Source organism: Lagopus leucura, unplaced genomic scaffold (genome assembly GCF_019238085.1).
Source record: "Lagopus leucura isolate 7727_CA_CO unplaced genomic scaffold, USGS_WTPT01 Super-Scaffold_100027, whole genome shotgun sequence".
Taxonomy (NCBI): domain Eukaryota; kingdom Metazoa; phylum Chordata; class Aves; order Galliformes; family Phasianidae; genus Lagopus; species Lagopus leucura.
This window is the reverse complement of record NW_024962278.1, coordinates 1,470,839-1,483,212: the sequence shown is the minus strand read 5'-3', so window position 1 is coordinate 1,483,212 and position 12,374 is coordinate 1,470,839. Positions and strand designations below refer to the sequence as shown.

Sequence of the window (12,374 nt, the reverse complement as noted above, 5' to 3'; positions counted from 1 at the left end):
TGTGAGAGACCTCACCTCTTTGAGAGCAGTGCAGCTCCTCTCACTGTGCCTGCCCAGTGCTGATGCACTGAGGCTGGGGGCACAGGAACACGAATGGAGGCTGGGGCTGCTGGGATGGCCTGGGGCACGAGAAAGGTATGGAGAATATAATGCATAGTCCCTGTATTTATAAACTGTCTTAAAGCATTGCAGTGGCCAGAAAGAAGGCATCTACTGGACTGAAGGAAGGAACTCAGACCTAATTGCATTAATTCCAGTAGCAAAGAGTACAGACTGTGTATGATTAGGGGGGTGCCTCTGGTGTTGCCCCAAGTGCCCCTTCTTGCTCTCCTGTGACTCACACAGGATGGAGCAATTTCTTTATTCTGCTTCCCGTGGTTGGGGAATGCAATGTCAGCAGCAGGCGATGCTGCAGATCAGACGCTTTTTCTGTTTATAAGCTTTTCTTGATGGCAGAATTTTTTGTCAAGGTCCTTTTGTTCTTAAAAGACAACCTAAACAACTCATCAGTAAGTCAGTCGCTGGCTTGAATCTTCCTCTGACTTTGTGTCACCGATTCAAAGGGATTTTCTCAGGCTTCCTAAGTTTGCTCATCCCAAATTCAACGACCTGTAAGCAGGGGTGAGGAATGGATTTTGTCAGCCGCGCTGGTTAGGTAAAAATATAACTGTGGTTGAACTCAAGCGTGCTCTATCACAGGATAGATGAGTTTTTAAACAAAGTCATGCAAACAGAGCCTTTAACCAAGATGAGGCTTTGGAGTTCTGAGTCTGTAAATAAAAAGGGGAGAGGTTATTTTGTGCGTATGCAGAGGGATGGGCAGTGGCTCAGGGTGGCTGACAAGAGATAAAGCTGCATCCTGCTGCTGACTTCCCTTGGTTTGTGAGAGCTGGAGTTAAGTTGTTTAGATTTGGCTTTTGCTTTATAATAAAGCCTCTGGATTGAGGCACATAACAAAGCTAAACCTGGTCCTGAATTTTACTTGGGCTGTCCTGCAGGGCTCTTCTGGTTTCAAGCCTCGTACCAATGCTGATGTTTGAGAATTTGCTGGTATGTACCGTTAGCCTCCATGGAGCTGGTGTGAGGGGCAGGACAGGGAAGCGATTGCTGGCAGTGATTTGTAATGTATTAGAGGAGGCCTTCGTGTGACAGAAGGCACGAGCTGGCTGTCCAGTCATCTGTTAAAACAGGAATTAAACACTGCTGTGAACCAAGTCTGTGACATGCTTAAGATGGAATTGCAGCCTGAATTAACTTTAATTTCTTCAACTGCACAGCCCATACATCCAGAATGCTATGGGAACAGGGATGCGATTTCTATAATTGCTCTCTTTAGGCTTGTACAGTTTTGCAAATGAACCTTAACAGAGCTGGGGTGTGTGTTTTGATTTGGTTTTGTTTCTTTTTTCCGACAGGAATGTCCTAGTGGCGTGGTTAATGAAGAGACGTTCAAACAGATCTATGCACAGTTCTTTCCTCATGGAGGTAAGCAGGATGCTTTGTCAGGTTCGTTGAAGTGTGACTTAATGCAGGATGTCATCTGGCTGCAGAGCTCTTGGACGCTCTGTGCTAGGAAAGTGAGGTAAGGGCTGCAGGGTCTTACACAAAAACACAACCAAGGTAAGAACACTGATGCAGGCCCTTTGAAAAGCTATTTAACGAGAATAAAGGCAAACCCACATTGAAGATTGCCAGTAGTTGTCAGCCACAGAGCAGTGTGCTGCTATGAGATGGAGTTGTTGCACTTGCTGGAGCTAGTACTGCACTGGCCCCAGAGATACGCTTGTGTGCTGCTTTTTGCTCTCATTCTTACAAGCACAGCCCCACAATCCAGATCATGCCCTGTGCAGTACAAGCTTTTGCATTCAGTGGGGTTGGGTTGTGGTTACTGCAAGTCCATGTTAATATTTACTAGCTCACAGAGTGGCAGTGCTTTAAGGATGGCTTTATACTGAAAGAGTTTGCTGAGAGCCAGTGGTATGTAAGGAGCTGTTGTACCAATTGGTGCCTTTTGTGTTTTCCAGATGCTAGCATGTATGCACACTATCTCTTTAACGCGTTTGACACTGCACAGAATGGCTCAGTGAAGTTTGAGGTAACTGGTTTGCATCCTGTTTTAATGCCCTATTTCTCAGTTCTGTGTGTTTCAGCTTCCCATCCATTTTTCATCATAAACTATGGGATTTGCTGGGCTACGGGCTGGAGGGCTACAACCAGATGAAACGTCAAAATCTCATTCTGTTTAATGCAGGCTTCTTATGCAGATGGATTGGCTTTCTTCCCGCTGGAGAAACAAACAGATCGTGTTAGTCAGCAGCACAGGAGTGTTAGTGCCACAGGGAGAAAGTGCAGATGGTTTGTGTAGCAGAAAGCACAGGGCAGTGACAGTCCCATGGAGCAGTGACCAGCGAGCAGCACAGATAATGTGGTTGTCAAAGAAAGGCCAGAGAAGCTCACGCTTCCTGCAGCTCGCATGCGTTGCAGGGTTTCACGTGTACGTTCCTGGAATGTATGCATTTTCAAAGCTGATTTGAGATGTTCAACAAGGATCTCACATAGTCAGTTCCTGAGGAATACCAAATCCACCCCATAGCTGCAGCCTGCGTCTGCAAACAGAAAGTGGTGGAAACGCTTGGCAGCCCCGCTTTATGCCATCAAAGTGGCCAAATCCCCATTAGTTCCAGGTGTGACAGAGAAATTATTTATCAGCTGTGGGAAGGTTGCCATATGGAAGTGCATCTCTGTAGCGATGGCTGCAGTGGGAGTTCTGCCTGTATCAGCCCTTCTGGAGAGCATTAAGAGACTTCCAGAATCCTAAACGGACTGACCCACAGCAAAATGCTTAGACAAGTGTATTTGAAAAACGCTGAGCTTTCCTTCCGGGCAAATCCGTCTCTTTGGTGGTTATCACATGTAAGCATTTTGTCCCCTTTTTTGTATCGTTCAGCAAGCTTTAATTTCTCTTGAGTGTGGGTAAAAAGGAACAAAGGTCTTTAGGAAGCAGTGCTCTGCCCCGTGCAGAGCCACTAGAGATGATACAGGGAGGATTAAGTGTGTTAAATGAGACACCAGGTAGAGTATAGCTGCTTTAGCTCGAAGCTCTGTACTGACAAATACAGCAGTGCTGCTGAGCCACTGCGCAGCGCAAACAATAAATCAAAGTTATTGCAAGCAATAACTCCACTCCAAACCAAAAATGCAAACAAAACACCGTGTCCCAGATTGAGTTAGTAGAGGTGGGAACCACACTTGGCTAAACGTGTTGTATTTTGCCAGGGGACAAAACTTGAGCTTCCCTGCGTGGCAGAGATGCCTGGAGTCTTGCCGGCCCTCTCAGGGTGGGCACAGGGAGGATGCACAGTTGAGTACTTGAGGACTCTCGGGGTTTTCCCAGTTCCCTCTTACACGTTTATTAGCGCTGCTCAGACCATCTTAGCGGGCGCTGTGTCCGTGGAGCTCAGTCAGAGGATACATTCATCCTAAGTGGGTAACTTCTCTGGGGGGTGTAATGAGGAGCGTGACTTGGAAAGGGATGTTGCACAGATTCTCATTTCTCTCTCTGCCTCAAACAGGACTTTGTGATGGCGTTGTCAATTCTGTTGCGGGGAACAGTTCATGAGAAGCTCAGATGGACATTTAACCTTTATGACATAAATAAGGATGGCTATATAAACAAGGAGGTAGGGCTGTTTCTGACAAATGTAGTTGATTTCTATGAGAGCTGACTTGTTTCTGTTGCATAGCACAATTAACGTTGCATACAGCTCATCAAACATATAAAACTGGACCTGAGTGTTTTTCTGTCTAAGAAAGTGCAAAGTGATCTCACACTGTATTATTTTGTAGATGCGTTTTCCTACGTTACACTGGCTTTCATGGTTAGCTCTTACCTGGAGAAAAATCCTGGTTTAATCTATGAGCAATGCAAAGCTGTGAAGAGGAGGGGAGGGGATGATGACAGCAGGTACTCAGTGACCAAGGTGTATTAAGGGCTTCTGGCTGCACTGGGAGGTGTGATGTGGGCTCACCCAGAGCACTACAAACCCCCCAGATTTTTAGGTTAGCACATATCTGATGATGCATCTGTCTACATGCATGTGTTCTTGGGGGGACAGTAGATATGAGCACGAGGTCTGTGCTGTTTTGTTAACAGGAGAGGGTGAAGAAAAGGGCAGTAAAAGACATAAATGTGCTATCATTTCTATTAATTTCCCTGTTGTGCTTTTGTTGTCATGTCACTACTGCAGGAGATGATGGATATAGTAAAGGCAATTTATGATATGATGGGAAAGTACACGTATCCCGTGCTGAAGGAAGATGCTCCAAGGCAGCACGTAGAAGTGTTCTTCCAGGTACTTGAATTCTGATGATTTCTCAACACCTCAGCTCTTCACTGATACACTTTAAGATTAATCCCAGCTACACAGCTGTTTCCTACTGTACATCCTAAAACAAATTCTAGTAGCCATCCAACCTAATGCTGCAGTGCCTGCTGACTTCTTGAGTCTGAGGTATCCTATTTGACTTAGCCCAACCCTTTGCAACGGGAGGATGTCCATCCAGTGAATGTGGAGCTTCTGTATGTATCACAGTCATTTGGTGCTTCTCTTTTCAACTGCCCGTAAAGACAGACAGCAATCATATGGTGAGGCAGTGAAGAAATAAATGATGTAATATGAGCAGAGGTTGCTGCATGTGTATAACGAAGGTTCAGGTGGAGATGACCTCGAAAGTCCTCCACATACCAGAGTGAACCAGTTCTTAGCTGCCAGCAAATTGAACCAGTGGCACCGAGTCTGTAATGTTGGCTGGTCACGTGCCTTAGATTTATTCAAGTTACAGCACACAGGATGTTATACTGTTACCACAGTGTTATCTATGGGAACTAAATGTTTGTTTTTATTTTGCAGAAAATGGATAAAAACAAAGATGGTGTTGTAACTTTAGATGAGTTTATCGAATCGTGTCAGGAGGTAAGGATGAAATGCCAGGTGCAACAAAAGGTACAGATCATGCCACCGTCTTTGTTTTCACTTCCACCAAACTTCATTTGCAAGGAGGTGCCATTCCATCCCGGGGTTCCTTTGCTCTCTAAAAAAACAAGCAGCTGTAAGATTGGTGGTGCTCTGTGATGCTGCTGAGCCATCAGGGCCGTGGGGTCAGGCTGGTCAGTGCTGCTGATTCTGTGACAAGTACACAATTATGAGAAAGCTCATAATGCCCTTTACCTTCCTCAGTATTTTATTTACTTAGTTGTATATTTAAGAGGCTGACGCTGTGTCTTCGGTGTGTGATTAGAGATCTTAGTATCAAAGCAGCTTCAACAGTAGGGTTTTGTTAAACCAGAACCAGGGCAGGGTATTTGGTTCCTTACTGTTGATGTGCTTGGGCTTGCAGCTCACAGACCCATGCACTGCCGTGTGTTATCTCCTGGCAGACCAGAGCCATGCCACACAAAGGTGGTGTTTTTTACTTTAAGGAAACAAACAAATGTGCTTACCTCTGCCATATCTGAGGCTGCAGCTCTTGGGCAGTGAAGTCATGGCATGGCTGTGCACAGGAGGATTGGTTCCCTACACAGGGCATCACTGAACTGTGTTAGGATGAGCGAGGTGGATGCTGCTACCAGAAACTATCTGGTATTTCCCTTATGTGTCTCCAACTCTCTCATTTGGATCCAGAGACCTGAGAGAGGCTGGCATTTCATGTATTCTTGTTTTGAGCCCGAGGTGTTCCTGTGAGGAAGTGGTCCTTCATGGCAGCGTGCTTGTCTGCTCAAAGCTGTCATTTCATTTGGGCTTCTGAAGCAGATGGAGCTAAATACACACCTTCATGTTCAGGATCAGTGCAGTGGGTGCCGATGTCTGAGGGCACAGCTTCAGTGTTGGTTCAGCTTTTCTTCTGTGAAGCATAGGCCGTGCTGGAAGCCAAGCTTAGGAGAAAGTCCTCTGCTTGCATGCCTCAAACCAGTCAAGGTGCTGAAGTAAAAGCGCTGCTTTTCCAAATCAGGACCTAACTGTTGAATCCATTCAAGCTCACCGAGGGTGGAAAGCAAGGCTGTTGCCTGCAGTAGTCCCAGCAGAGCCCCTGCTGTGCCATGCCAGGTTAGGAGTTGTGTTCATCAGTGCTCCTTTCATGAACGTGTCTTCTCGTTGCTTTCAGGATGACAATATCATGCGGTCCTTGCAGCTCTTTGAGAACGTAATGTAACCATGCCTGGAAAGCTCTGGAAGAGTCAGAGACTGTGTGTGTAACAAAGACCTCCTTTCTGGGTGAAAGCTTTTTATAATTCAGCCATGTTCAATTCAGCCAGCGTGTGAGGGTTTTGTATGACGTGTCCAACCAAACGGCAACTGAATGCAACTGATCCCATCTCTCCTCCGCAAGAGACAACGGTGGACCTCTATTTCATTTTGGAAGCATGCAAATACTTTAATAAAACCTGATGAGAGAGCTGCTGCTTGAAGCTCGATGAGTAATACACAGCATTCTGTTTGCAAGCCACAAGTCCTGCTTTAATCTAGCAAGCTTGATTGCGTATGATAGCTCATGTTGATAGCATATTCAGCCACCTATTACAAGCAAAAAGCTCAGTCCATACAACCATATGGCAAAATGTTTTATGGATGCCTTGCCTTTAATCTGCTTTTACAAAAAAAAAAGAATCTACAAGGGCCATCTGTAAAAATGAACAGTGAATGTACCTGGGACGTTAAGCAGACAGCCCGTGTAGCCAGCATCCCCATTTCTGCAGAGATCTTGCTTCTCACTGCACTGGTGCCACCACGCTGAGGCTGGTGGAGGTGTTCCTGAGCACATTAACCAGAGGAACTCAATGCCAGGGTTAGTCAGAAAGGAGCAAAGCGTGAGTAGCACGTAAATTTCAAAGTGCAGAGCAAATCTGATCAATGATGGTAAGTTGTTGCAGGACCAGGTAGGTTTATAAGGGCTGCTAGAGGAAGATGCACACCTGCTCTGGTCCCAGCCACCTTCTGCAGTCCCGGTGTGTTGTGGGACACCGAGTGATTCTCCATTGTGCACCTCAGCAGCACCAGGGCCATGTGATGGTCCTTCCACTGTGGTTTGGCACCTGCTTCTTAGATGCGTCACTTGAACATCTGTATTCCTCCATTAGATGTTAAAACAAAGTAACTTCTACTCTGTGGAGTTATTTAAGCTTTCCAGAAAAGGGCCAGGTGGTGCAGCTGTGTTCCCACGTAAGGGCCTTGGCACCCACAGAGTGCCAAATAAGTTTAATTGGCGCCTGCATGGTTGCTGTTAGTATCAGAAATGTCTGCCGGCGTAGTTCCACATTTTCTGTAGCAAAATCTTTATCCCACAAGACAGTTGCATGATTTGTACAAGTCCTGATCCTTACCAATGCCCCGGAGAGCTTTGTTGCGGGGAATTGTTGGTTTCTTTCTTCCAAGAGGGAAACAGGAAGAGTCATGTAGCGAATTTATACCAAGGTTGGATTACGCCCAGTAGATGTGTCTGCTGAGGAACAGGTCAGCCTGCTTTGCAGAGGAGTCTTAAGGAAAATGGCTGTTCCCAAGCAGCTGATGGTTGGGAAACCAAGGGAAGGAGGGAGCAGCCACCTGTACCAGCTGCACAAACCACACAGAAAGGGGAATCCCCTGTCGTACCCAACATCGTCCCTGTCCAGTAAGCATATATTTTTATTATGTCAGATACTATATTGCTAATATACTGTTGGCACTGAAGATATATTTTAAATATTACGTATGTGGAAGCTTTTTGTAAGACTAAATATATAGTATGCCTAATTTCTGTAGCCCTATGTTTTATAAAAAAAAATTAATCTGTTGAAATATTCCTGGTTATAGAGGTAGGTCTGATCAGTACTGGAGTAATGCGATGTGTATTCCTCAAGATGGGAAGTGTTCCTTTTTTTCTGTGCTTCTGCATACTCTTCTGTGTGGTCTTTGCTTTGTTCCCCCAAGTTGATTACTTGTCATCAAAACAGCTGGTCAGCTGAGGGAAGTTACTTGCATGCAGGAATGACATCTCAGTCTGTCCTGTTCGCTGCCTTGCACGCAATTACCATGAATTAATTCCTTCTAGCAAGTATGCAGAGCAAAGCAGCTCCAGTGATGTGCTGGGATTCACAGAAGGGATGCAGTGCTGTGAGAGTAGCCTTGTCTTCCAGCTGTCCAGTGTTGTCTATTTGTTTTTTGTTTAATAGGCTTATTACTTAAGTTAATATAACTTGATAAAGACATCAGCTGTAGCTGGAATAATGCCCAATATTTATGTTGTTCCTTCTTGTGATTCTTCTTGTAATCACTTGGGCAAATAAGAGCCTTCAGTGCAACAAGCAACCTGCTTTGTTCTCCTCCATCCCTACAGGCATGTGTCTGTTGTCAGTCTGAGCAGGTAATGTCACTGGACCAAAAAAAAGGGAAAGCAACCATTTGTACTGAGTTCTTCAGTGTCTTTCACCTCTAACAGTGATGCTCCAGATGTGCTCGCAAGATGGCATATGTAGCCTGAATATTTCTCAGAATTGGAATGTGCCTTTTTCAGTAGACCAGAAGTATTAATACATGCGTGATCCTTGTAGACCCTGGAGCTAAATTAATTTCTGGAGCCACCCTGAATTTGGCCTCAGCTGTGTTTTCAGTCTCCGCTAGGAGAAGTGTTGTGTCCCAGGGACCAGAACTGCTCTGGGTCAAGTACAGCCTGACTGAGCAACATACCTGAAACATCTGCATGTTACTCTCAACGTATCTTTAAGTGCATTGCTGAAGCCAGATTACTATTAGTGCCCTTACACTTTTCGTTTCTCCTCTTCTGCACTGCTGTAGTTTTTATCAGTTCCCAGTAATGATGGCCGTGCGTTAGGAAGAGAGGGAGATGCTGAAACCTGCTCTGGTCCTGACTCTGCCCCTAAGCCATAACCAGAGCCCAGCTGCCATTGCCTGTGCCTCATGCCTGCCATTTGCTCCTGGATTGCTGCTTCTATGTTCCCCTTAAGATGCCATCCAGAGACCCAGCCAGGCTGAGCTGCCAGCCCAGGAGAAACTCATGGGGTTCAGTAAATCCAAGTGCAAGGTTTGGCACTTGGGTCACAGCAAGCCCTGCTATCAGTGCAAACCGGGGAATGTAAGGTAGAGCATGGCTGTGAACTAAAAGAGGGGAGATTTAGGTTGGATATGAGGAAGAGGTTTTATACAGTGAGGGCAATGAGGCAGTGGCACAGGGTGCCCAGAGATGTGGTGGATGCACCATGTCTGCAGGCACTCAAGGTCAGGCTGGACGGGGCTCTGAGCACCTGATTTAGTGGAGGTGTCCCTGTTCAGTGCAGGGAGTTGGACCAGATGGCCTTTAAGGGTTCCTTCCAACTCAAACTCTTCTCTGATTGTAAGTCTGTTGCTACAGTAGGAGGATTTGCCATGTGACGCACAACAGCAGCATTTCCTGTAGCTCTGGTCATGTATTCTGGCTGTGACAGAGCAGTTGCCTTTGTGAAACCATTTATTATCCTGTGTTTGTCCACGATCCCACTGCTAGCAGCCAGAGGCTTGTGTGCATCAGTGCCCAGGGGCCTCGGGGCTTTCCGTGAGCAGCATCCATGCACGTGGCAGGTGACAGAGCTGCAGTGACTGTGAGTCATCCTCTGCATGGAAATGTCTTTGGGTTTGCCTTTTATGTTCTTGGTGAACGTTAGTTTGTAAGCTTGCAAAGCCTCTCATCGCTCATAAATGAGGCTTGCAATATTGATGGCAAATACTTACTGCTACGGCTTTCCAAATAAAACATAGTATGCTGTTCTGATCTCATCTCGCCATCGATCCTCTTGCCAGGATGTGAAGGAAGCTGCTGCGCTGCCTGCTAAGTTACAGTTAGTGCTGTCAGTGCTATCAGCTGTACACATTTTCTTGAAGCTGTGAATGTTTCAATAACATCTGCATTGTAAGTCTGACTGTTTCACTACTTACAAGCATTAATCTGCATTTTCATGCTAGCGTTTTCTAATAAAAGCCTTTCTAACATGCGCTTTATGCAACCATCTGTTGAAAAATAGGAATATGATGAATGATGATGCAAAAAAAAAAAAAAGCAAGCAATGTAATTCATCTGTTGTCGTTGATGTACATTTTCCTGTATTTTTGAATGCATTGCAATACTGTGAGTAACTGTATGTTGAGTTGCAAACCTGAAGGTGCGGATATACGAAGGTTCCAGCGCCGCGGGCAGGACTTTGGCAATGCCTGGCTGCAGCACGGTAAGAGCAGGGCATCTTCATGTCTGCGTGTGACCGCTGCTAAGATGGCAGCAGCTCGTTGCTCGTGGGAGCGCCATGAAGGACTTGTGGGACAGTGCTGCTGGTGTCGGTGGTGCAAACTAAAGCCATGCGGGTGGAGCAGCGGTGCGTCGCTCCTATTAAAAATGCTGTTATCCGATGGCAGTTTGTATGATGTTTTGTTGAATGGTTTTAAAGATTTGGGTTTTAATAATAAAAACTATGTGTCTATAGGGGGGTGTCCTCCTGTATGCCCAGTATGCATTTTCCTCTCACGGGACGCTGTCAGGTTAACGATGTACAGCCAGGAGACTGATAGAACCACGCATCGATCTGCACAGGGGCTGCTAGACTGCTGAAGCAACGTTTACATGGTAATGATTTCTTTCCATTGCTGATCTGGGGATGCTCGTCTGTTTGGTGTGGTGACATACACCTCTGTTTGTCCCTGGTGTGAATAAGAGTTCGGAAATACTCAACTTGATTCACTGGTACTGTCTTGGAACAGTAAAAGCTGAAAATTTATAGATATCTTTTTTCTCTTGGGTATTTTTGCTTAAGTACCTCCAGGTAACGGAAATTACACTGAAGAACATGCTAGCACTACTTGCAGAGATATGAAAAATAAGCCTCTCCGTGTCCCTTTATCTCTGGTTTGTTGAAAGCATCCATTCTGACACACAGAGAATTGCAGAATAAGTTTTACTAGACTAATACATATATGTATATGTATGTATGTATGTAGAGATACACATATGAAAATTTGGTCAGCTTCATCACACAGGGTATAATATATCCCCCAGCACATCCCCAGACAAGGAACATTGTTTTGCATACTAGCAGAAATGTGAAAATGTGTCTGTGTGTGAAACACAGCCTCAGTCTCGCTGCAGCACTGCCAGGGCAGCTCTCAGCATGCGGCGAGGGAGCAGCCAGCAGCAGCCAGCACTGCTGCCTATGCAGGACGATGGCACTTCCATGGACAGAGGCCCAGCTGCTGCCTGGCGATGGACGGCTGTTGAAGCTCCTGGTTGGCACCTCTCACAGCACCAGGTCACACCAGCGGCTGCGCGGTTTGGCACACAGCTGCATGCATTTGCTTTTGATGCAGTTTTTAGTGCCGGATCTGCTGAAGTGGCTGCGTGCTGCCCATTAGCACTGTCAGTGCTACATCTCTGGGATCCTCCTGGATGTGACACAGTGAGAATGAGCGGTGTGGTGCAGCTCAGCATATGCACGTGGTTACTTTAGAACTCAAAGCCTTCAGACTATGAGATTAATTCTGTGATCTCTGCTCGTTTGTGCAGGCCCAGCAAAGGTGGAGGAGAAAAGACCTGGCATCAAGATCTCTGCGTGAGCAGAAGTTACTGACCGTGTGGATCTCTTCCATTTTGGGTCAGAAAATGCATCTGAGATAGAAACACCCAGAGAAACTGCTGGAGAAAGTGAGTCTTGTCCCTGTAGCAGAGTGGGATGCGGCTGGGAGCATTTTGGGATAGCCTGATTTAACCCGATTTAATAAACTGCTCTGTGAAAAATGATGGTTTTAAGTCTCGTTGCAGCACTGTGCCTGCTGCTAGGTCCTCTAAGCAGAGATGTCCCAGGGGCCACGACTGCCCTTAGAATTAAAGAGTCATGTGCTGCCAGTGTGGGTTTGGTTTCATTGTAACTTACAGCTTGAACAATTAATGCTGTGTTTTCAGCAGCAAATGAGTAGATGCCAGGCTTTTGGAAAGCAGAGTCTGAGCACTCCATGAGGTTAGATAAAATAAACACTGGTAAAGTGCTTCTGCTGCCTGTGGAGCTCACACAGGGAACGCTAGATGTCAGTGAGGGCCAGCAGCCGGCAGGTTGTGGCAGCACTGCAAGGGGCAGGAGATGGCTGCATAGGATCAGATGTGGGAACTGCATAAGCAGGAATCCCGCATGCCTTTGTACGCTGGAAGGCTGGTGATGGATGTAACCCCGCTGTGTGGCTGGGGATGGCTGCTTGTTTGCTAACACAGACAGTGACTTGCTAGTAAGCAAGTGCTCATCTTGGGAGTCTTCTCTTGAAACATGGAATAACACCACCACAGGCTTTATATTGTTATGATGAGACAGAAGG

At 46.1% G+C, this 12,374-nt stretch overlaps 1 protein-coding gene across 4 annotated transcripts in view; it reads left to right on the top strand.

Annotated features, from left to right (window-relative positions):
• The window catches only part of KCNIP1 (potassium voltage-gated channel interacting protein 1), a 319,154-nt gene extending 309,875 nt beyond the window's left edge, over positions 1–9,279 (top strand). For 3 of the 4 annotated variants that reach the window (XM_042880692.1, XM_042880694.1, XM_042880695.1), the window contains exons 3-8: positions 1,416–1,485; positions 2,025–2,095; positions 3,573–3,680; positions 4,248–4,352; positions 4,911–4,973; positions 6,163–9,279. In XM_042880692.1, the coding sequence (XP_042736626.1) occupies positions 1,416–1,485; positions 2,025–2,095; positions 3,573–3,680; positions 4,248–4,352; positions 4,911–4,973; positions 6,163–6,210 (465 nt within the window). In that variant the 3' untranslated portion in view covers positions 6,211–9,279. The remainder of the gene's footprint in view (positions 1–1,415; positions 1,486–2,024; positions 2,096–3,572; positions 3,681–4,247; positions 4,353–4,910; positions 4,974–6,162) is intronic. The other variant, XM_042880693.1, reaches the window with a different exon arrangement.
• The last annotated feature ends 3,095 nt before the right edge of the window (positions 9,280–12,374 follow it).